This window comes from Etheostoma spectabile, chromosome 4 (assembly GCF_008692095.1).
Source record: "Etheostoma spectabile isolate EspeVRDwgs_2016 chromosome 4, UIUC_Espe_1.0, whole genome shotgun sequence".
In the NCBI taxonomy this organism is placed as follows: domain Eukaryota; kingdom Metazoa; phylum Chordata; class Actinopteri; order Perciformes; family Percidae; genus Etheostoma; species Etheostoma spectabile.
Window position 1 is genome coordinate 21,140,978 of NC_045736.1, and position 26,263 is coordinate 21,167,240.

At 42.4% G+C, this 26,263-nt stretch overlaps 1 protein-coding gene across 5 annotated transcripts in view; it reads right to left on the reverse strand.

The window, feature by feature from the left end:
• Positions 1-849: 849 nt before the first annotated feature.
• srgap2 (SLIT-ROBO Rho GTPase activating protein 2) overlaps positions 850-26,263 on the reverse strand; it is a 58,600-nt gene continuing 33,186 nt past the window's right edge. For 2 of the 5 annotated variants that reach the window (XM_032514312.1, XM_032514314.1), the window contains exons 2-23: positions 26,047-26,239; positions 20,400-20,562; positions 17,228-17,290; positions 15,838-16,056; positions 15,110-15,238; positions 14,586-14,807; positions 14,321-14,422; positions 14,008-14,205; positions 13,814-13,898; positions 13,303-13,330; positions 13,035-13,065; positions 12,239-12,299; positions 11,976-12,053; positions 11,724-11,858; positions 11,521-11,626; positions 9,272-9,496; positions 7,159-7,238; positions 6,511-6,709; positions 5,592-5,729; positions 5,179-5,398; positions 4,975-5,085; positions 850-3,971 (exon numbers count right to left, since the gene is read on the reverse strand). In XM_032514312.1, coding sequence (XP_032370203.1) covers positions 3,429-3,971; positions 4,975-5,085; positions 5,179-5,398; positions 5,592-5,729; positions 6,511-6,709; positions 7,159-7,238; positions 9,272-9,496; positions 11,521-11,626; positions 11,724-11,858; positions 11,976-12,053; positions 12,239-12,299; positions 13,035-13,065; positions 13,303-13,330; positions 13,814-13,898; positions 14,008-14,205; positions 14,321-14,422; positions 14,586-14,807; positions 15,110-15,238; positions 15,838-16,056; positions 17,228-17,290; positions 20,400-20,562; positions 26,047-26,239 — 3,329 coding nt within the window. In that variant the 3' untranslated portion in view covers positions 850-3,428. The other 3 variants (XM_032514313.1, XM_032514315.1, XM_032514316.1) reach the window with 3 other exon arrangements.

Consider the following 26,263-nt stretch of genomic DNA (forward strand, 5'->3'; position numbering starts at 1 on the left):
TGATAGTGTAGGTTCATATTATTTATTCTTCATACTGTATGTGGTTTAGTATGTGACCTTTCTTTCCATGTTTACTTTCTGGTCTAATACTGCAGAAATTGTGCATTATGTGTCTAGTCTACCTATTTGTCTGAATGTCACTTTTTAGTTGCCTGACAGTCTTTGCATGTTCTACAAGCTACTCTACATGAGTAGTACTCAGCCTGTAAGTAATATCTCCTGTGGCTGTGATGGGAGCTTACCGAAGTTTGAAAAAAATAACCCAGTGATGTAATTAGTGTTTTCAGGGTTCATGTTGTTTTCTTTTAATACATTTTTTAACCACAAAGCCTGCATTACAAATTGGAAGTGTCAAGTTTGGAAGAAGTGAGACTTTACAGGGTAAGGAAGGTCTACTGAAAGATGCTATTGAGTTGCATCATAGGTAATGTAGGATGAAGTGCTTTTGGAGCTTGACTGGCCTCTGCTGCACTTTTGGCCGTTCTATTTATTTTTTTAAGGCTGGCTCTTGCGAGTGTCCAAACTTTATGGAAGTGTAATACTAAACCACTGGAGTACCCATTTCTCCTCGGTTGGATTTGAGGCTTTTCTTGTCTACATAGCTTTTATGCACATTTTGTTACCAATGGACTATCGACACCCCTCAGTTGGCGCTTTACTTGTTTCTTCTTGCTGTATATTTTGGTCTCTTACATCATGCTTCATTTACTGTATTTTACTTGAAACAAACAAATTTCAATGTATTCTATCACTATTTTATTAATATTTTTATGGTTGATTTTCTGAAATTAAATGTGTAATAACAAAATGTGAAACATATTGTTACAAACGTCAAATAATTCAAGACTCTTTATAGCAAGCAATGTTTATTAAAAAAAAACATATCTACTACAAGAACTACACATAGAATTATATAAGGCCTATTCGATTAAACTACTATTGCTATTACTGTACAATATTGTACCAAAAAAAGAGTGTACCTCTGTAATGTACAACATTGTATATACAAAGTACATCGGAACACAGGATTCTCCAGTAATACAGAGACAACTATAAATAGATTTGACATTACAGTCTTTTTTTTTTAGTTCTTCTGTTTTCAAATGGACACAAAAATGCATATTTAACAATATTCAATTCTGACAAAATCATACCCACACAGTTAGTCCACACGCAAGCCAATTTGTTCAAGTGCCACTGATTGATTTGAGATCAAAGAGGGTCCCAGCTCCCCTTAACTGCACAGCCAGGACAAAACACACCAACCAACCACATGCATGTCTGTATGTGTGAGAGTGTGTGTTCATTAGAAGAGTTCCTTTCTCACCACAAACACACACAGTCACAGTCCCTCCAGTTGTCATGATGAGGTAAGAGCAACACATATACACAAGGTAATACACAGACAGTATACAGAGATATAGAGAATGCAGTATGGGCTGTATTTCTAGGAGAAAGGTGTGAGAGGGGAATGTGAGGACACCTCAGTGAAATTAGTTCAATAAGGTGAAATACAAAAAAAAGGTATTCAGTTTACCCTGAACGATCCTATCCACTTTTGAAGTCAGTGTTAGCAAAATAATTCACATATTCCTTAATTCATCCTCAGATCTAGTTTTGGGTACATAAGGTTCATTTTAGCAAATAATATTTAAAAAATATACAAGTCCTTGTTATTTAAGTTTTCTTGTCCTCCTCCTTCTTAGAAGCTGGTCTGCTACTGGTTTTGCTACAGCAGCAACTGAAGAGGAGACAACATATCATGTCTATACCTGCAGACTTTTTAGCTGGTCACATGTACACAGTGCATATTTGTTCAGCACTAAGGCTGCTGGTTCTCCAGATCATAAGGAAATTGTTTTCCTGCCTGTCTCTAGACAGCTGCTGTCGGGTGGCATCCCTTTATGATGGGTGGGCACAGGGTGGGGGGTGAGGTGCATACATACTATACATACATACATACATACATACATACATACATGCATGTCCACACAGGCGCGCGCGCACGCACACACACACAGGCACGCGCGCACGCACACACACGCACGCACGCACGCACCCAGACAGCTACATAGTTCAACATTTTACCATTACAGATTCTGAACATTATTAACAACTGGGAACAAAAAGTAAAACAAATGCAAACTTTGCTTTAGAACGCATTGGATGAGGTGGTTGGTTGTGCTCCATGCTTCCAGTTATCATCATGATTATTAAACGTACATACACACCATTAGAATAATGTAACCCTTTTTACTGTTAATTCTGACGTTTATTAGTTAAAGAAGCAAGCTGTGTTTTAAGTTGTCCTGTGGCTGGTACTGCAGATATATAAACTGATGCAATCAGCCAGCTCACCATAATGGCTGCTGTCTATGGCCCCAGCATGCAAGGAAAACCTGAAAGGCGTTTAGCTGCCACATCACACCAACACACACACATTTGGAGAGAATGTGTGTATGTGTACAGTCCAACATTACCTGTATAATGCTGGGTTTCAGTGGTCCCCTACATACATAATAGAGCTGCAAGAGAGAAGCAGCATAATGCCTCAAACTACCAGCTTTCATGATCTGTATTGCTATATGTGTATTTAGAACTACTGTTGGCCATGTACGGTTTTGGAGAGCACTGCTCCTGCTATGCTCCTGTTGTTCTAGTACTCAACAGTAATAATAATTAAAAGAAAAAAATCACCAACAAATCAAACACTGGAGGAAGAGATCGAATAAAGCTCTCGATCACATGACATGACACTAATATTTGGCCCAGTTTTCTTTCCTTTCATCATCTCAAAAGTCCACCTTTATCTTACAGTCTTCCACTTCTGAAGCAGCAAGTCAGTGTGTTTCATTTCTACACAGAGCGAGAGCTCAGCATTTCACAGTCTATTCTCACTACCTTCCCTTCCAGTCTGCTAGTCATGGGTCATTGAAAAGAAAAGGAAAACAGTCATGTCTACTATAAAAATTAAACAGTGTCTTTTGTTCCACACTTAGATCTGCGTGTAAAGGCAAGTAAACTCCTGCACACCCACTCAAACACAATTCCAAATATCACAAGATAGTGTATGTAAGCTGTAGGTCTGTTAGTATCCATCCTGAGTCCTGTTCACTTGTAAAAAGAAATTCAAAATCCAGTGATGCCTTGGATCTCTGTGTTAGCAAAAGAAAAAGAAGTATCTTTGATGTGAATTCACTAATCTACGCCCTCTGATAGCTGACCTGCAGTAAGCATTGCTACCAGGAAAGGGGCAAAAAAACTCTTGACACTCTAAAGAGATCATGATGCCTTAAGAACTCAACCGGACACCAAGAACTGAATGCCACACAAGTAGTGAGTTAGGTCTTGTGTGAAACACCTGGTAGAAGAGCTGTAAGAATCAAAGAGTATGTAAGAATCAGTATCGTGGGTAGGACCAAGAAGACCTAAGCCGGGCAGGATTTGTCATTAGACTGGGGTGGAGGTGGAGGAGGAGGGGTGTGAGGGAGAGAGTGTGTGTGGCCCGTAAGTGGAGGAGGTGGTGTAGGGGGCACAGTAGAGGTCGGGGAACCCATGGCTGGACTGCCACCTCCGCTCTTTGGGAACACTACAGGCTTGGGCCTAGTTGCTGGTGGGCGCAGCTCTCTAAAGGAAGGTACAGATGAGGAGAGAGAGGGGGATGTGGCAGAGGGCAGGGGGCTCCGTGGCTGGCTCTTGGCCGGGCGAAAGGAGGAGGGTGTGTCGCTGGCGGAGGAAGCGCTGCGCTGAAGTGGGTGAGCATGTGAGGAGCCCCCCTCACAGTCCCGTAACAGACGGGAGTGGAGTGGACTGGAGGGCTCTGAGGCTCCTCCTCCTCCTCCACCACCCACACCTTTCAGCTGCTCCAGTGTGTCCAGGACCACGTCAGGTGTGTGTGTATGTTTCGAGGTGCTCTGTCTCTCCAACTTACTAAGCTCACTCAGGGCAGAGCTCATCGCATCCTCAATGTCCTGCAACATGAGAGGCAGACATAAAAGTAAATATAACCTTGTGCATACAAGTACCCAAAAGTAGCAGATGGGGATGTTAGTGATCTGTAGTTCTGTTGGAACGAATTCCAAAAGTCAAATATAATTCAAATAGTAAAAAAATCTATACTATTTGAATGTGATTTTTTTAAATATAAATAAGTTGGCTAACGTTAGCTAATCTCCCTCTTCTCATGTCACATCTGATGAACAATAAGTGACAAGACTGAGAAACACAAGGCACTGATAACTAACGTTATGTACGGAACGTTAGTACAGGGAGGAGGGGGTCAGCCCTAAGTTCCCACAGCTCAATGGTCCAGCAGCCCTACGTTCCCACATTTTTAAGATTTTTCTTAAAATTAGAGTTAGGGCTAACCCCAAATTGAGAGAAAGGGGGATAAAATATGATACAAAATTATGAAAAAGGAAATGTGGAAACATAGGGCCTAATTTTGGAAAGAAATCTGTGGAAACCATGTGAACAAAGGGCTTAATTTTTTTTGTAAATCTTAGAAATGTGGGGACATAGGGCTTTGGGAACATAGGCACGCTCCCAGGGGGGAGTGACAGGATGTGGCTGGAAATTGGAAAAAGGATAGGTAATAGTTTTAACATGACTTTAAATTTGACATCCATCGAGTCAAAACGCTTATGTTATCAAAAGTTAGCTCGTTCTGGTTTCCTAACTGCGTCGCGAGTTTTGGAGCTTAGCTGGGAACTTCATGGAGACAGCTAAAGTTCATGTTAGCTGCCCTACAGCTGCCAGTTATTACTTTCTCACAGCTGTATTCTCAGTAATCTGCAAGAAACAGATTGCTTATAAATCATTAAAATAGTAGCGACACCACTGTTTGGCCTAGTTATCAATGCTGATAGCATTGTGGCTAACACTATTGTTTTTTAGCTAGTTTATGACATATCGTTTTTATGACATATCATATTATAGAGGAAGACTGACAGCTCAAGTGATCTGAAGTTGTACCTGTGAGCTGTGCTCCACCTGGGCTATGACCTCAGGGTCAAGTGGTCTGTGGTTGCTGAAGCTCTTAGAGCGCCCTGCTGTAGTTGTCTTCCGCAACTGTGGACTCTCCACCTACAATGTTCATAATGCCCTCGTTTACATGCTTGTCATTTACAACATCAATTTGTTAAAGGTAATGTTTGATAATGTTTGGTAATGATGTACCTTGGTCTTGAGAGAGGAGTGGCGGGTGACTGAGTTGAGGATGCTGTGAGCGCTGACGGGTCGTTTGTCTCCAGTTTCTTTCACCAGAGCCCCACCAACAGGAAGAGACGCGGTTCTCACCCCTCCCCCCCCTCCTCCACTGGCTCCTGGACTTGCACTGTCGCTTTCTGAGCTCCGGAACGCTCTTCGGATGCTCCCTGACTCTGGACGCTTCCTCAGCCTGAATGAGACAAATATTTCATTCCTATTTTTCTTTTTTTTGATGTGTGGTTGTTCGAGTTCAAGGGGTCAGCTAACTCAGGGCAAAAAAAGCCTGAAAACAACAACAACAAATGTTTCCATACGATCCATTTCATATCAACTAAAAGTTAAAGTTGCAAATGACAATATACTGTAAATAGTCTGATACACACTTGTTCAGGTTGGCCAGGTAGATGTCAGCCACATGAGCTCCAGTAGGAGAGGCAGCATTAACTCTAGTAGACACTCTCTCTTCCAGCAGGTCCCTGCTGTCCACATCAGGCTTTGGACTTCCCCTGTCCCCGTCAGACCTGAAACAATCAAACTGTAGTTTATAAATCATCGCTCCGCCTCCATCTTGTACCAAGCCAGCAGAGGAACTCTCTCACCAATACATTACTTCTAAAACACAAGCTTACTTTAGTGTCACTTTGCTTCAGATTAAGAACAAGTAGTGAGGAATAATTAACTGATACACATGACAACATGATAACGTACAAATGGAGTAATAAACACTAATCCTTTTTAACTTGTCACAAACTACCAAGTCTTTTACCCCCCAAAAAGTGGCCGCAACTTAAAGGGAACTTCGCATATTCTTGTCTAGTATGACTACAATAACTTTTTACTCACCACCTCTGAGTTTTGGGAAACCTGGACTTTTGACAAGAATACAATAAGCATGAGCTTCATTCATGCAGAGTCACAGCGAGTAAAATCCTGTAGCCATAGCCAAGGAAGTGTAAAGAAATCCTCATACTTACTGTATGTCAACAAACCACTCAACACAGAAGGTTGAGTAGGAAGTTTATCTGCTGTGATTTGAAGTTTGCTACGCATCAAAGCAGAGCAACTTCCTTAGCTATGGGGATTTCCAGTGGACTGTGTTTTGAAGAAGGGTCTTTGATGTTTGCTCTAATGAAGAGTTTGGGGTACTTCCCAAAACTCTACAAAGTGGCCATGAGTAAAATATTATGATCAATATTCACAACAGACAAAAATATGAGAATAACTGTCATGTCTTAATTCATTTGTTATTTTGTCCCTTAAACAGATATTTTGATGAAGGCTGGCGACTGGAACACATCTTACGTGTCTTGGACCACAATGTACTGGTGTGGCACCAGTCCATCCACTCCGTTATGTCGTCCCTCCCACCAGTCGTCAGAGGCTCGCTGGAACAGAAGCAGAGATGCACCCTTCTTGAACGACAGCTCCCGACAAGTCCGGCCGGAGTAGTCAAACCGAGCAATGGCTTCAAAAGGTTCCGACTCTGAAACAGCCAAGGAGCCTGAGATTCAGAGGAAGGTGGACAGACATGGGATGTGACAGAGAAGCAGGGGGCAGCAACAATGAAGAGAGAGAGAGAGAGAGGAGAGAGAGAGAGAGAGAGAGAGAGAGAGAGAGAGAGAGAGAGAGGAGAGAGAGAGAGAGAGAGAGAGAGAGAGAGAGAGAGAGAGAGAGAGAGAGGTGGAAGAGAGGGTAAAGCCAGATTAGTGCATAGCCGGTTAGTGCTGCTGTGTTTGGTGACTGCACAAATGTTAAAACTGCTGAGCAGTAACAAAGCAGCATAATAAACATGTTACTGGGAGAAGGTGTGAGCTGGTTTAAACGGTTAGAGCCACAGTAACTGGTGAGAAAAGAAGGATGAGATTTCATAAACTGGTGGCTTAATTAAGTACAGTATATAAAATGTATTCTGTGTATTTGTGTGTGTGTGTGTGTGTGTGTGTTATGCACCATCTTCGCTGTTCTGCCTGACAGAGACGGTTTCAGGCGCAGGCTCTTCCACAAGGGGGGGCTCACAGTGTGGACTGTCACTGAGGAGGAGACAGAGAGCAGATGAGGTTAGATGACATGACAAAAGTCCGACGGACACAAATAAGACCAGTAATGTATTAGTGTGCTAAGGACTACGAAGCAAAAATGGAAACAAATCTAGAGCAATAAATACAAGAAAGGGAAACTTAAAACCTCATTGGAGACAGAGATGTAGCAATGTAGCAAAGGGTTTACATGAACAGGCTGATACTTTCACTCAATGTACACTAGAATTGTGGTTTATCCTGGTTACTTTTGACCAGAAGTTCAAATGATGGATTCCAATTGGTATAACAGCATTATGCACAGTAATAAAATATGGGAATGTTGGCAAGCGCTGAAACAAAACTATACATTAAACAAGGACTACTTAAGATATTTGCAATTTAGGGGCCATAATGACAGAAAAAATACAGCCCAGTTTTAATTTAGATAAAAATAGAATAATTCAGAATCATAATTGGAGTTTACATTTCAAAGAAATATAGAATATCTACATTAATTGTCAAATAATGGTGAAAAGAGGAAACAAAACATTATATGTAAAACTGAAATAAAAAAAAGAAATTATCAATTTCAGAAGATGAATGGTTGCATATTTTAAGAACAGCCTACAACATCCTTGTGTACAAGGTGTGACCAATGTAATTAGACTATTACAGCCAAGATTATAAGTTGACACTTATATCACAACAATGTTGGAGACGATGATCTGGGTCAATGGATTTAGACCATTCCCACGTATTTTGGCTTTGTCCTGAAATTGTGCAGTTTGGGGGAAATGTTCATATGGTTATTATCAACATTCTGGGCTATTATATACCTAGGCCAGGTAGAGTACTGTACTTATGGCAACCTTTTTAAAAACAGTCTTCATTTTTGTTGTTGTTGATATTAACGGTTTAATTATATTTTCTGTAAATTTTACTTCCAAACATTCTTTACACTGCCAGCTATTTAGAGTTATGCATACACATAATGAAATGTGGTTTTAGTACATTTATAGTAACATTCTGGTGGCTTTATTAACTTATCTTGTTGGCCTCAAAAGTAGTCATATTCTGTCTCCAAACAACGGTATATATACCCACTATATGCCAGAACTATATGCCTGGAACAGATTAACCTGTCATTGGGAGAGGCCCAATATGCTGCCAGGGACCAAATGCAATGAAGAGTGTTCATTGAAGCCTTATGTCCCATAGGGGATGAAGAGGAGTAAGTAATATCCCAGAATGATCTTATTTTTTTCTACCATTCCTACAGTTAAGACTGAGAGCTGCTCCTCCAGCATGACTTACAGTCTAAACAACTGTACTGACTGGTAGTAATCATAACAACTGGAGCCGAGGCTTGTTATTACAGTAAAATTGACCCTTGTGTGCATTGTGGTGTGTGTGAGTAAGTACATGCTATGCTCTCCCAGGCTGATGTGGTCAGGTGGCACTTTAATCTTCTGTGTGCTGGAGGGTAAGCTGATCCTCGTGGCCCCCAGACCCTGAGCGGCGCAGGCAAGCTGAGCCCCCCATCACTCCACAGGTGCCCCTAAATCAACCATCTACCCCCCTTAGCAATTCAAGTTCCTGTGCTATATGACTTATCTAGTCTCACATTGCCAGACCTTCCACCACAGCGCTGCAAAGGAGGGTCTGGCTAGTCCCCACAGCATTACAGGATGGGAGACAAACGTGCTCTGGTTTATTGGCCCGTCTTTAAACCAATCACAATCGTCCACTGAGACCCGGTGCCACTCGTCATGCAACAGAAAACTCAGATTCCACGGATAGTCAAGCTAGCTGTTTGGATCTACTCTGCAGAGATCTGAGGAGCAGTTAATAGTCCTCATAAATCCACCAGAGTTTAAAATTCCAACACAAAGAAAGTGGAAGGGTACTGGGCATCCGGCAAAGAAGAAGGACATACGGCAAAATATCCGGCGGCAACAGAGCAATCCCGAAAGTGAAAGGTTGTGGATATGGACTATCACTCATCAGACTCCCCTCACATACACATTCTGGTCCCCAGCCCTCACCAGCAGTCATCTCTAGATCCAGGAATGGTGTAGATGGGGCCCTGTAGATCCTGTAGCCCGGGGAAGATAGTGTTATGGTGGATGATGATCGTTTTAATGAGTTCGTTGACATGGGCCTGGCAGGAGACCTGGTCGTTGCCCTCAGGGACAGACATCAGGGTGGGGCCAAAACAGATAGCCAGGTTGTAGGGGTCCATCATGTTCTCCTCGCTGTACTGGGACAGGCTGGGCGGAAGGAAAATCAGAGGCATTAGAGGGCATTACCCATCCTTACTTCTTAAACATATAGTATGTACAAAACTAACTATACACGCAATTAACCCTGACATATCGTTTACAGCCTACATCACTGCCTGCTTGTGAATAAGCTGTGAATGCCTGTCTGTGTATTGTGGATTGCACAAGGTCCAACAGTAAACACTACCCAAGCCTGGATTATACTAATGCTTGTACTCTTCAAATTCTCCTTTACCATCCAGTGTTTTTTGGTGGTTTGTCCTAATCTTTTTAAAGAGCTTGGGTTTGTGGATGTTGTCAACCCACTGAGATTCTGTTTGTGATCTTGGGATATACAAATAAACTTGAAATGGATAATTGAATCATTTGTCAAGATGGGAGGTTCCTTAAATAATGAAGAGGCAGAAATAGTCTTTGCCTTTTGAACTTTCATCAGGGACTGTACTTGACTTCCCACAAAAGGTTAAAGGATGTTTAGATTGGGTGTTTGAAGGCCAAATGGAGGCCTTCTAACCTCAGTGTGGTGTTTATGAAACTATTAAGGGTGTATTGGGAAATGTTAACAGATCAGAAGAGCATAAGGATGCTTCTCCAACTGTTGAAAGACTCACTAATACAACTGATATTTTTGTTGTTGCTTTATGGTGACTGTTGACCTGTTTTTTTTATTACTTTTGTCTACTGAAAGATGTTTTTGTACATTGATGACAGTGATTGACTTTCAGGTTTCGCATCTTATGACACATATTAGCATTAAAAAGGTTAAGGAGTAGTGCCATCATATCTGATTATACATTTTATTCTCAGTGGTCAGACTAATAGTCTTTTTCACCTTCACCCTATGACATGCTTACAGTATACAGCTATTAAATGTACAGTATTTTGGATGCTCAGCTGAGACTATTGTGTGAGATAATAATGTAAAGCAAACCTGATAAAGCCTGAGGCAAAATGCATTGTTTGCATAATTGCATGTGGGATTTAATAAATATGAACTTTTGAAGAATATTGGCATGCGCCTTTTAATGTTTATATCAGTATAGTTTGTTTTCTTTAATTCATTTATAATCATTTTGTTGTTTAACTGCTACCACGTTACTTCCATCTCACCATGTTTGTGAGCCTCATCCATCATTTCGGAAACTACTACTTGTTTCAGATAGTAGTGATCAAAAATAAATAAATACACAATGTACATTACAGTCATAACTACTAACCTAGTACTACAGTTTTTTCTGACGCCATGGTACTATTCTCTAAAGTTTGTGGTAATATTTCACTACCTTAAGTACAAATAAAGCAACAGATTATCAAAAAGTACTTCTTTTCACAACTCTAAGTACATTGACTGTGTACAGAAAACATCTAGAAAGACCAGTTTCACATTGAAACACACTACATACATGCAAAGTACATACATATACCTTTGGAATAACTATAACTGATAGTCAATGAAACAGTTGCCTAATATTCTATATGTATGGTTCTTTATTTTGCCTGATGACATCACTGCTGACAAATGTCAGGCTTGGATTCAACATTCAAGACCATTTTTTCTCAAGGGGCATGAAAACACACATTTTTTTCTAGTGTAGTGTTTTTCTTTTTCTGTTATACAGTATTAATTATTAGACAAAACCTTACAGTACAGTTACAATAAAAGTGAAATGAATTTGATAGGTAATGTACAATTACATTTTCGCTTACTGTAATGTGAAAACAATGAAGCAAACAGATCATCTTTAGCACTTCAAAGGGTAATTTTGAAACATTGCTTGGTCTTAGACTAACTGACTGTTACAATAGCTTAACTGAAAGAATTGCATTATGATATGTTTAGGTGACTTAAGAAACTTACGTTGTCTCGTATTTCACCAGAAACTCAGTGGTTGAAACATTGGTCTTAGATTGAAAGACCAAATGAAAAGAGTGTGTGTGTGTGTGTGTGTGTGTGTGTGTGTGTGTGTGTGTGTGTTGTGTGTGTGTGTGTGTGTGTGTGTTATGCTACTCACTGGTTGAGGAAGGCGAACAGGTATCTCATAATGATGAGGGTTTTGCTCGGCAGAGATTGCAGAACTTTCTTTATGTGGACTGCCCGCTCATGGAGGCTCTCCATTGCTGGAAAATAACAGAGCCACAACACCCAGGGGTTACACACACAATCATGCACCTAAACACACACTTACACAAACAGACAAAAGGATGAGAGACTTACAGACACAGGATATGAGGTCATGGAAGACTTCCTTAGGGAAGAGGGCGTGGTCCAATCCTCTAAAGTAGAGCTTTAGGACGCCAGCAATGGAGTCCATGTCATGGTCATTCTGGTCCCCTGCCAGCGGGTCTTCACCTACACCCGGACAAGAACACAAAAGAGAAAAGGGAGTGGGAGAGGAAAGATAATGAAGCACTGGACAAAACCAGTTTGTTCAAAATGCTCAGGTTTCCTGCTGGACAATAGTCTTACCTCTCTCAAAGGCATTCTTGATGTCATTGACTTCCACTTGAGAGCCTGACACTCTAAAGATCCCCTCATGCTGCAGACCTACACACACACATAAACAAACTGGGTGTTTAAATCAAGATTGTCAAGATTTTATAGTTCTGGTAAAATTCAGTTTAATTTGATCTAGAACCAATCACAATCACACTTGACTTAACAATGCCACCAATCAGAGCACAGGAGAAACTGGTGCTAAACCTATCATTTCATTGGAGAATTTCACTCACCATGGCGACTGATGAAGCGGATGCAGCTCTTGACCATTAGAGGAATGGCCTCACCAGACTCCTAAAATAAGGGGAGAGGAATTACTCCTGATAGAGGAACAGAAGACAGGAGATCGGTGTGGAAAATCAAACATAGCGCACATCTTGTCAAGAGGATATCCGTACACATGTCTGCACACGCACATGCATCCATGCACACATTAATGGGGGATAGGGTGGGAGGAGTACCCAGCTGTTGCTAGGAGACTGCACTTTTGTCCTTTTCCCTTTGTTTGTTTGGGGTTGCCAGAAATCTCTGGGTGGTGAGGCGGTGGAAGGTATTTTGGATGATATATGTGCCTATTGTTACATGAATCCCACTGTCGTTTAATTATGTTAAAAAAAACGACTGACTATCATTTGAAATCAATTGGTTTGTATGTAAAGTGAGAGCTGGTGTCCAAAACACAAGCTACCCACAAGGGGGAGCCACAAACATGAGATTCCCCAACAAAGCAGTTGCTTTTGATGCCTTATGTGTTGTTTCAGACTGTACAGATTCAACTGTAGACATACATGTATAGATTTGTGTATTGGGTTATATAATCTAAGATATGTGATAATAGCCAACGTGCTGACAACCTCTAGGTGCCCGTACACCCTATAGGAGGAGGATACTATGGAAAAACATGTCTTGAGTTAAAAACAAAGCCACACACACCACCCACACACACACACCACCACACACACACACACACACACACACACACACACACACACACACACACACACACACACACTTATGACAGATAATTACCTGTTTCCGTACCGCCGAGTTTCTCCGTCCACTATACAGAGGGAGAGAAAGAAACCGCACTCTGTCATTATGTCTCCAGAGAAAGTCTATTATACTCACAACTCTGGCAATGCTCTATTTGTATACACAGACACATATGCACGTGTGTTGAAATTATCTATAAAAGTGAAGGGTAAAATAATACCCCTGTCTGCCAAGAAAGGAAGCTTAAAACACTGCTATGGTGTATGCAAGTGTGTAAGCATATTCCTTCTTTCACCACACCTACCTGGAAAGGCAACAATCAGTCTTCTGACCTAAAGGAGCAAGAAACAGGAAGAGGGGGAGGGGAGAGAGCAATTGACAGTTATAGTAGAAGAAGGACATATGAGAAAACAGGGAAACAAACTTCCCACCGAAGCTGCAGGAAGAGAGGTTTTCCTGTAAGGTTGTGGAAATGTAAACACGTTCGGCACTAAGGACCCCCCCACACCACACCCACACCCACACCCACACCCACACACACACACACACACACACACACACACACATCCACACAGTTGCATCCACACAGTTGCATCCACATATGGCCACTGTCACCTAGCCCTCGACGTTCTTACACTGCTTGTGATTATTAGCTAGTTTAAACCCACTCTGCTCACTTGCATGTGGCCTGATGTGTCCCACTAAACCACTCTCTGATCTGCTCCCTATACTGTCTCTTGGCACCAGGTCTTTTCCAAAATCCATTACAAGCACGCACACACGCACGCTAAGCACACTATGACAGTCCCACTCACTCTCTTCCAGGGTCTTGTCGATGAGGTCATGCTTGGCCTCCAGCTTGGTGATCAGGTTCCTACCTTCCAGAAACTCCTTCAGCTTCTACAACACACAAAAACACACTTGCACATCACAATGTGTGCAGATTATGCTCAGTTATAACTGCACTAATGCTTCTGTCAAATCATCCATGACCATAGTTAGCACTGACCGTGAAGTAAAACTGCTCCGTCTCCTGCTGATTGGCCCGTCGTTTGGCCAGGCTGGGTTTACTGAGATAGGATTCGCTGAAAGTGGACTTGACCGACTCCATGCTGTTGCTGTGGTGGAAGCACTCAGAGACGTCATAGTCCTCAACTGTCACCATGTCTTGGATGGTGGACAGAGTGGCCTCCATCGTTTTCTTCACCTGATGGGCAGTGAGTAAGAAACAAAAACATATTAAGCAAAAGCTGTGATTACAGACAGCTGCAACAGGTGAAAGATGAATTCATAATATTAGAGAAAACAGAAAGATGTCTGACCTCTTCATTTTCAATCTTGAGGGTGGAGAGGCGAGACTGCAGCTGTTGACACCTCTGGAGCAACTCGACTTCCAGCGGCTGCTGTGCACACATCACTCCCATCTACAGCAACAAACACAGAACCCAGTGGAAAGTAAGAGAGTTAACAATTAAAGATTACAGCATCACAAAAAACAACCTTCCAATTGCGCAAACGTAGGCTTCAATAACAGTTATTTATCACAGATAATTTTGGATGTTAATGACTTGAGCACTCGAACTGTACCGTGTCTCCCATGTGGGACTGGAAGTCAAAACGAGCTGGGGGGCAGAAGACGTTGTTGTAGGTCTCCATCAGCTTCTGTTTGTCCCCGTTGGCTTCCAGACTCTCTGCGGCCCCCTCTAGGGTCTCCAGGCCGGAGTGTTTGGACGTCTCTACATTCTGTTCCGCAGACAGGTAGGTCCTCAGGGCACGTTGCAGGCTGGCATGGTAGCCTAGGTCACAGCACTGTCTCACACACACACACACACATACACACACACAAACAAAATACATAAACACACATGACGTGGCATGCAAACACTGTTGGCATCACTCGGATGTGAGGAATGTTGGGAAGCAAGGAGACAAAGAGGAGAAAACAGAGAGGGGGACCAGTCTACTGTCTTCATTAGGAGCACTAAAGCGAATGTGAGAAGACTGGCCGGGGGGCTACCACCGGCTAAAGCACAGGGACACTGGGACACACACACACTATGACTACAATTGTGAGCCACTCCCACAGAGTAACCTGGTGTGTTCATACTCACGTCAATGATGTCAGAGAGGTCATGGATGTAATATTTGAAGACACAGCTGTTGGTGGCCTCAAGAGCTAGCAGGTACTCATTCCTGGCCTTGATGGCCTTCAGCTTGTTCTCTGTGTACTTAGCTTGTCTCTGATGAGAGAGAGAGAGAGACACACACACATTTACACTTTTTACATTATTACCTGAATAGCTTTATCTCATATTCTTTTGATTATTACCATTGGTATATTGTTATTGGCATTAGGTTGTTTTTTGATTTGATTATTTATATTGTTGTTGAATTTGTTTTCATTTCTCGGGATGTTTTTGCAATATTGTTTTTGTAATATTCATGCTAATAAAGCAAATTGAATTGAATTGAGAGAGAAAAAGAGAAAGAGAGATAGAGATAGAGAGACTAAAGGAGATAATGAAAGAAATTAGGCAAGAAAGAAAATAAAAGAATAAGGGTAGTGACAGGTAGAGAGAGGGAGGGAACGGAGAGGGATAACAGGCGTTAGAGTGAAACTCCTCAGTATTGATTATGGATAATAAGAAGTGGAAAACCATGTTGCTGTGACAAGTCCCAGCTGTGGTAGACAAGGTTAGCAATAAGCCAGTCGTGCACCCTTCAATCACTCATGAGACACACATCGGAAGTCAGTGTGACAACAGAAGGAGACTTGGAAACAGTATTCCTCCCTCTACTTTTTGCCCTCCACTTCCCCACCTCCCCCGGCCCTGCTCACCTTCTCCTTCATCTTCTCGATTTTCTTGACACTGGAGCGTCGGACGGGCTTCTCGTCGGTCTTGATGCTGGTCAAGGTGTCAGGGGAACGTGGCGTCTGTCGGTCGTCTTGTTGTCGACCGGAGCGTCCCATCTGCTTCTCCTCCTGCTTCTCCGCATCCTTCAGCTTGGACTCGGCATTGATGCTGTCAGTGTTGTACATGTGGTACGTCTTCATCACCTGGCAACAAGGGTTGAGATTTGCCGGCAAACATCAGTGTGTGTCTCTTACTTCAGTTTTTGGCTTTGGATCAATAGCGGGATTATACCAGTCAGCATACTGAGGATAGTGGAGCACTGAGGCTCAATACACAAACTGCACAATATACAGACAGATTTCTTTGGGGCTGGCATTCCAACATATTGCAGTGCATGAGTCACACAACCGGCCTCCTCTACTGTATAATACTACTGCGCTTGGACATGGTGGTATGAGTTTGACATCAAGAGTTAAACACATGAAATGAGTGTGTGTGTGTGTGCGTGTAGTGTCAGCCTTTATTCAGTGAACTCCACCAGAGCCTTCATTATACTGCTCTCACCCACAACACTGCAGACAGACACACTGGTCTCTCTAGGAGTATGCATGTGAGCATGTGTGCGTCACTCAAACCACATCTATTTCTATCTCTTACTATATACTATAATTACAGCATAAAACCTCCTTTTAAGAGCGTAGCTGAGCTTGAGCTCTGCAACTGCCTGCTGCTGTGCGAGGAAATACACACACACACACACACACACACACACACACACACACACACAACACACACACACACACACACACACACACACACACACACACAGAGTCTTACAGAAGCATGATTGTAAAGTATTTAGCATTGTTCTTTATAAAACGTCTATCACCAAGAGTCTTCAGCCATGCTAGCAGCTCTGTCAGGCTGAGATATTTCAGTCTGGACTAAAGTTGTGGACAGACCAAACAACAGCTTTCCCAACAGCCAAGCGGCTAGTGTGGCTAAAAATCCTTAATCCTTGTTCAATTGTAGCAAAATTGCCCACATAATCTCTACGTCATGTTTTGTGTCAATAAAATAAGCTTTGTGTTGTCATCTTATGTTATAACTATATATTTGTATTCAAATTGTTACTGTATTTTTACTACAACCACTCCTTTAAGTTACATACTGTATACCTTTAGTTTTGAAATACGATGTTAAATAAAGTAGTTTGCCATTACACCTGTGAGAAAAACTGCTAAAAAAAGACTGCTAACACTACGTACCTGTGCATTGCTTTCCCCACTGAGCTGTATGAGATGCAGGGGATCACAACACATAATTATGGATCCACTATTTGTGATTCCAATGTCAATCAGTGGTTTCTCTTACCGTATAAAGCTCATTAAGAACTTTCATCAGGTCCTCTTGCAGCTGTACGCCGACCTCTTTGCTCTGAAGGAACGGAGAGAAGAAGACAGATTAATGCAGCTCAGCACAATTACTTCTGTCCGTCTACCTGGTCATCTCTCCCCCAACTAATGACATCCATGCCGCTCAGTTAGGGCTGGGCAATATATCGATTTTATATCGATATCGTGATATGTGACTAGATATTGTCTTAGATTTTGGATATTGTAACATCTGTTCCACCTGTTCTATTGTTTGCCTTCACCAGCTTAATCATTATATCCACATTACAGATTATTATTTATCAAAAACTTAATTGTGTAAATATTGTGGGAAAGCAATTATTGTCAACCCTACAATATCTTTGCAATATCGATATCAAAGTATTTGGTAAAAATATTGTGATATCTGATTTTCTCCCTATCGCCCAGCCATACGCATCATGTGGCCCCATCATCAGTCATGACTAAATTTTCTGGCTAAATGGGAGTGGAGGAGTTGCTAGTCCGGATTAATGAGCAAGGCAGTAATGCACTTGATAGATGCAGACTTTAAGGAGAAAGCTGTAGATACTGATCTTTACAAGTTGGCAAGAAGGAAAAACAAGCAAGCAGAGACTGCAAGAGGTCAACAGAGCCAGAGACAGAGGGCAACATGACAAATTTGCTTAAGCTAAAAAAGAGACAAAAAAGGGAGGACGGGGAGTAATACAGGCACTACCATTCTCCAGACGTAACTGCCGGGAGCCACTGGTGTCTGATGATCTCACATCCCCAACTCACAGATCAGAAGACTCCACACAAATACACAATTGCACATACACAAACACACAAAGCATTCACAGCGCCTCCTATACTGTTAAAAGGACACCATTCCGACCGGGTTTTAATAATGGTGCAAAGAGAGGCATACTGTATGTGTTCACACAGTTTCTCACACAGTTTCTCACACACACACACACACACACACACACCACACACACACACACACACACACACCACACACACACACACACACACACACACACACACACACACACCACACACCACACACACACACACACACACACACACACTTGACTGAAAGCAGACATGTAAAAGAAAATCAGGGACAAGCGTGGGGGGGAAATAAACGAGGAGATAGAAAAAATGGTTAAGGAATGCAGAGTGAAAGCATGAACAGATTTCTCCAGCTTATGTTGAGCATCTGTCTTCTCCTGGAAGAGGGCACAGAAGGGGGATGGGTTAAAAAAAAGCCAGTATAAAAAGTGTGGTAGGGTGAAAGTTGTCTCACGAAATAATGGTGGTGTACTATTAAGGAAAAGGGAAGGGGAAGAAGATGTTTACATGCTGACGGAGAGAAGTGGGAGGGTTATAGAGAAAAGGAAACAGAAATCATAATCATTAAACTATTTGGGAGAATTCCAGAGAGCAAAAAGGCCTGGAACCGAGGGAGAAAGAGACAGGGAGGAGATTTAAAGCAGTGCAGCAGACGAAAGAGGTAACAGGATAACTGAGGCCGCCCGCCCACACTCTTTAATGTGCTGTATGAGGCTCATATTAGGTGGCAACTAGCCAGACTACAGCCATTCAAAAAGCAACCATCCATGGCCGAGTCCTCCTGTCTATCATCTGTGGATCTTGACCTTTGGACTTCTCATCTTGTCTCTGGTTGTCTTGTTAGGTTCGGCAAGAACCGCAACAGGAACTAGCAACTAGCACACTTCACTACCCCCGTGAAGTCTGCGTGTACTCATCAATACAGTCTGACTCATTGGAGATCTCAAACACTCTCTCTGTGCTAACAGCATCATTCTGCACTGCTTTCTACACTGGCTGAGATAAATGTGATGATTTCACTAATATGGGTCGTGGTGTTCGTGCGTGTGTGTGTGATGTGTGTGCCATGGCCCATGGCACTACTCGTACTCATGCCACTGACTGGAAATGTTCTAAATGAACTAATTATCTACTTAATTAGTCATCAGAGGATTCTGTGTGTGGATGTGTGCAGCCTTTTTGTGACCCAGACATGATGGAAGCAACCCTCGTGCCAAAGAACAAGCAAAATGAAAATAGAACTCAATGCCCATGACTCAACTAAGATTGAGAAAAACAGTGGGAGAAAGTGTATTTTTTGTACTGGTTTATCAGATAAGGGTGGAGGTTTGTGTGTGATTGTGCTCTCATCGCCTGCGATCAGACTGTGAGTGTAGTTCAAAGACAACCTATCGGCTTGGAAATCAGCAGCCTCTGCCATGACATTCCAGGCACAGGCTGCTTCATTTTGCCTTCCACACACACACTTATCTTACTATACTTGTAAGTACTTGTATTCAGTAGTTTCACTGAATACATTATTATTCTTACACCCTATCTTTAGCCCTTCTTCCTTTGATCCTTACTTTAACCCTTAATATTTTAACATAAACCCAGTTTGAGGCTATATGCAGTCATCCTTTGAAGAGGTAACAATTAGCCAAAATGACCTCACCTTTAGAAATATCATCGCTCTGAAAGTCTTGCAGAACAAACAAGGATGCATGTAAATCCAACCATGAAGAATATGTGTAAGTTCAAATTTATGAACTTAACACTACAGTAGCTTAGAGTTTTAAAGAACATATACATGCACACTGAATTCCTGCTTGTATCTCAGTGTGATACATTGACACTCTGAGCTTGTGTATTTGGTCCAGCCTGGAGATGAACGACTGTCTCTCAGCGGAGGACTCAGCCTTGGTATTTGCTCTACAAGGTCACCGTAAGCTCTAAACTCCAGCAAAATCTCTTCATCCCCTCTCTCTGTTCTCTCTTGTCCTTTAATGTTGCCCCCCTCTCTCTCTAGTTCAACTCCCTCAGTTCTTTTTTTCTGTACTTCCTCCACATCTTATCTTTCTCACCATCCCCGTGTCTTTTCTCTCAGGCTAGCAAGGCAGAAATCAAAGGAGACATGAATGAAGCTACTGTATAAAACACAGACAACATATACTCTCTTGGCCTGAGGTGCAGCTGACTTGCTGTCAGTCAATAAATCAGACAGAAAACAGATGCTAGAGAGATGGATGGGGAGGACATACACATGACACAGATTCAGCCGATCAGGCAAATGCAGTCTTGCTGTGTCTGTGTGTGTGTGTTTGAGTGGGCGTTACCTTCTTAAAGAGGCGTCCCGAATCCTCGCTGATCTGTGCAAAGCGGGGGATGATGTTGTTGAGGTAGAGGTCAGACAGTGTGGCGTGGTCACGGCTCTCCCTCTTCACCTGAAGCAGCAACAGGTTCCAGCAGTTCACTGGGGATAAAATGCTGTGCTCTTTCCTACGCACAGAGAAACAGACTCTTAAAATGTATTTAAGGACCTCCAAGCATCTTTTAAGATAAAGGACTAGCATTAAGTTTCTTTCCTCTTCTAATTTCCCCTACTTTCATCCTTCTTGTAGATGTGCACACATACAATCCTACTTCATGTACAGTAAATGTGAGACAAGCATACCGACAAAATATTGGGATAAAAGACCTGTACGCACACAGAGAAAGACAAGACTAAAAGATGAAAAAAGGGAGATATTTAAAGACTGTAATGATTTCACTTAAAGGTTAATAACTTAGTACTGTTTCATTGTCTTTGCTTCAAGTGCCCATGAAGCCATTACACAAATGCAACACTGTTGATGTGCACACATCCTGTGTGTGTGTGTGTGTGTGGGGTGTGTGTGGTGTGTGTGTGTGTGTGTGAACAGATGTTTTTGATGATCCCATGGATGATTTAGTGGGTAAATGGATTACAATTGAGTGTAAGTGGATGAAAGAAGGTCTTTGTGCCATTAAGAGCAGTTTTAACTGGATAGAGACAGCAAAGAGCTGCAAGGCATTTACCACACACACACACACACACACCACACACACACACACACACACACACACACACACACACACACACACACACACACACCACACACACACACACACCACACCACACCCCACACCACACACACACACAGACAGACAAACAGATGGGGGTCAGGAAAAGTAGAGCAGTGACCCAAACAAAGAATCCACAATGTCAACGGACAGAGAAAGTCTTTGACCTAGAGGTATAGAGTGGGGGTGGTGTCTCTGGGGAGGTGTGTGTGTGTGTGTGTGTGTGTGTGTGTGTGTGGTGTGTGTGTGTGTGTGTGTGTGTGTGTGTGGTGTGTGTGTGAGTGAGAGAGAGAGAGAAAGTAGCGCCTGATGAGATGAGTCATAGAAAGTGATGTTATATGCTACTGACTGTCACTGGTCAGATGACACACTGAGTGTAATAACAATGATTTAAAGAAAGAGGGGGGTGGGGGGGAATCCACGTGCACGCGTATTACGATGCCTAAATACTGAAACTCTCCATGTAGGCTAAACTTGAGTAACAGTCATGTGGACACACGTGCGTTTGTATCACTTTCTGCACCAACTTCTCTCTGCTGTCTGTGTATTTCCCTGTCTTACTTTACCAGTTGCACAACATTTTTCTCCACCAAAAACAGGGCCGCATTTCCTCTATTTGCTCAAGCAACCGGCCTCTCCGCCACTATGTGACATGTCTCCCTCAGCCCACCAGTAATCACCATGGTAATGGCACTGCAGCATTGGGTGAAATATCACCTTACCCTCTGTGACCCTTAGCTATCACAAGGTAAACACTGAAATGTCACTGGCCCTCCGAAGGTCTCATAGTGCACGCTGTGAACCTAGTTAGTCCGCAGGCCAGGTGCTGCCAGTGACTCACTTTTGAAGGAAAACGCTAAATGGCAATTTACATTCAGGATCAAAACGCGTAGCATTAAACAGGGCATCGCTCCCGGCAGTTTTGTACAACTGAAATTGAACAGATAAATGAACTAAAGTTTCGGTCCAACTGCTGACGAGGTGACAGGCTGCAGATACACTTGTAATTTGAATGACACAAAGATGCATGAAGAAACAGGCCTGGCTGCACAAAATACAGTACAATGTATAAAAAAAAAAAAAATTAAAAAGGGGACTATGTGTGTGTGTGTGTGCGTGCGTGCGTGCGTGCGTGCCTGTGCACGCGTGCATGTGTGGATTGCAGTAAAAAAAGACTTGATTTTAAGAGATTATATTGTTGCATTACTTAGTTTCCATTTCTAGTTTGCTTCAAATTTGTATTAAAAGTTATACAAATTACTGTATTATTATGACATTATTAGTATTGATTGGGATGGGTATCAATGAGATTTTATAAAGCCCAATTGAAATGCTGATTTTGGTTCTTATTGAATATTGGTTTACATTCCTGACACAGTACAAGTATTTTATTAATAAAATGTTGATGGAACATTTCATTAGATTTAGAGTGCAATGCAAAGTAGTTTGTGAATCAAATAAATAATTCGTGAAACTTTTTTCAGTAATAAAAAGGTAAAATAATAAAATAAAGAGAGAACAAAGACACTCTCTAACTTGCCATACTCAAATGAAATGTTTAGTCTTTTTAACACTTGTGCTTACTTGAGTTGGTAAAACTAGCATTATCTAATTTTAGGGTAATATACAGTAACTATGACTGGGGAATTCAAAAATGTTGTATTCCTGTACTATACTGAAGGAAATGCTGTGCACTTAGTAATGAACAGATTTACACAACAGATGCAAAACAGCTATTTCCAGTCCACGTGTGGTCAAACGACAAGGTTAAAATGGCACTACAGCCATGGGTCGTGTAAGGAACTGCAGCTTATTAACAGTAAAGCTAGCCTAATATTTAGCATAATGATTGGCTTTGAATCAGTTTGCAACTTGTGTGGGATTCTCCATGTGACCAACCAGTCTGTCAGCCTCAGGGCGCGCGCGCATGCGCACGCACACACACACACACACACACACACACACACACACACACACACACAGTTAAACCATGTAACCCTTACCACTCCTATATGCAATCTGCCAAATAGCAGGAATACCAGGGGTTTCCACGGGATCAACACACACACTCACACCACATATTGAGCACATCAACGCCTGCGCACACACACAGCTTAGAGCACCATCACGCCTGCACCCACACCCACAGACACAGACACGCAGACACGCAGACACACACACGCACGTGTACACGCACACACACACGCACGTGTACACGCACACACACACACGCACACACACACACCACACACACCACACCGACACACCGCACACACGCACACACACACACACACACCCACACACACACACACACACACACACACACCACACCACACACACACACACACACACACACACACACACACACACACCACACACACACACACACACACACACACACACAGAAATAGCTGGAATTCCAGCATGGCACCCAGACTGTGCAGCAGCAGCAGATGCAGGGAGAAGTTTAACACACGGATGGTGGATGAAGAGACAAGCAAAACGAGAGTGAGAAAAGAGCAGAAAGAGTAATACATGTTAAAGATTTGATTTTTTTTTTTTTTTTATTGCCTTTTGAGTCTTGTCAGGTTATGATGTGAACAGACCTGCTGAGGCAGCGGCAGTGGCTGACCGGCTCAACTACATATTTTATTCTCTGTCCCCTCCCTTCTCCTCTGCTCTCCTTTCCTCCCCCAATATGCAACATAGAGAAACACACTCTGCAACTGTCTCAGTATTGATCTGAGCTGGAGGTGCATGTTTGTAATTGTGTGTGTGTGTGTGTGTGTGTGTGTGTGTTGTGTGTGTGTGTGTGTGTGTGTGTGTGTGTGTGTGTGTGTGTGTGTGTGTGTGTGTGTGTGTGTGTGCGCGTGCGTGTCTTATTGGTGGCATTGGGTTTCGTTTAACGATCCTTTCGATCCCCGTTAGTCTGTGTCTGACGTGAGCGACCATGGATGTGGAACAAGAACAGCGCAGGGGAAAAAGAGGAAGATGGCTGTAGAGGAGGTTAACAGGAAGCCGGAGAAAGAAATAAGACAAGCAGAAAAAAAGTCTGCTCGCTCTTCCTCTACTGCAAATGGCTACAGAAACACCTACAATTATAATGATAAATATCAAAGCAGGCAACAAATTAATTATTTGCTTAATCAATTCTCTTATTAATCTTAACTAATTTCATAAACAGCGGTAAAACAAATGCTAAGTCTTTGCAACCTTTACTAAAATGGATAAGAGCTGTTGCTGCTGAGACAACGGAAGGATAAGGAATGGTATCTACTGAAGGGGTCATCTTTGTTCAATTGTGTAAGCAACTGTAAGAAATCACTGCACAGCTTTCCTACAAATCACGACACACTTCATACAGCTACTTGTGTCCCCATGGGTTGTTCTGAATAAAAACACAGTATTGCAGTAATGATGTATTAATGATACTGCAGTCATGATCACAAAGCCCTACAGCCACTTCAGATCAGCTGCAGTGATCAATCATTAAAGAGATTCTCATGATGACACTTCTGCATATGTTACACTTGTGTTTTCTTGCTCAATACTCCTTTGTATTTAATAGTGGTGTGCATGAAAATGATTCACATTTATGAATCGATTCAAGCTTTACTTTTTCCAAAAAATGTATTTTTTTATTTTTTTATTTTCATTTTGTAATGATATAATGTTTATACTATCACACGGGAAAAGTAACTACATGTACATATACTGAATGATTTCTTTTAATTGGGAATCATTTTTTGAATCAAAAATCGATTTTGAATTGAATCGTGAGCCTAACAATCAATATCGAATCGTGACATTTTCTGAATCGTCACCCCTATTATTTAAGTTAATGAAACATCCTCCGTGATGGCGGATCTTGGTTACATTTTCAAGTCACAGGCTAAAAGACAGAGGAGCAAGGATGCAAGAAGGGATAGCTAAATGGGAAGCACCCTCTGCCTCAATTTCTTTGTGATATAGCTCCACTGAATTTGTGTGTGTGATTTATGATTAGCTAGCAAATCTGTGAATCCTTCCCCACAGGGAAACAAGCCGCTCCTTCCCGCCAAAAACTGCCAGGGAAATTATACAAGAACACTTCAAGCTGCTAAAGCTGATGAGCTGCTAAAGCTGATGAGCTTCGGTGTGTATTTGTGCATCTTATATGTAAATGAGGTAGTCGGAGAGAGAGAGCGAGAGAGAGAGAGAGAGAGCGAGAGAGAGAGAAAGACAGGAGTGAGGAAGAGAGAGATCAACCTCCTTTGGTTGGGACAAGGTTGCACACACAGCAAGACACTGCAAAATAGTCAGAGCACAAAATCACCACCTGGCCCCACACACACACACGCGCACACGCACACGCGCACGCGCGCGCACACACACACACACACACACACACACACACACACACACACACACACACACACACACACACACACGCGCACACGCGCACACGCACACGCACACACAATTGGTTATAACAGAAGTCAGTATTCCAATTAAAACATACAAGCTATAATCAGTTGTTTAATTAGATGAAACTGAGAAGCAGTGAGTGATGCAAGTCCAGACTTTCCAGACTAACAAAAAACAATTTGGCCTCCCTCACCATCCGTCTTAGTCACCCTTGTGTTTCATTTTCAGCCTGTCTCTACTTCTCTTTTCTTAGGAAGGAAGTCACTAATCTTGAAAGTGCTGTACACTTTTTGAAGGGCTAAATAAAAAGTAGTTTCATCGTAACCGGAATCTTCAAAAAGAATTATAGCTGTCTAAGGCACTTGAACACAACAAGTAAAACATAACAACCTGCTACACAGTGTGGTAGTGCTGTGTGTGTGTGTGTGTGTGTGTGTGTGTGTGTGTGTGTGTGTGTGTGTGTGTGTTCCATACTTGAGAAGATGGTCCTTGGTGCTGCGGGTCTTGGTGAGGAATCTCTCGGCCAGCTTTTCAAGGTTGCGGCTGTAGTCCACTTCGATCTCTGCCTTCTTTCTGAAGAAGTCCTGCAGGTCCTGCAGCAGCTGCACCCTCAGCTCACACTGCTGATCCAGACACTTGAGCTGCTCCACCAGCTGGGCGCGGACCTCTGACAGGATGATAGAGAGACAGC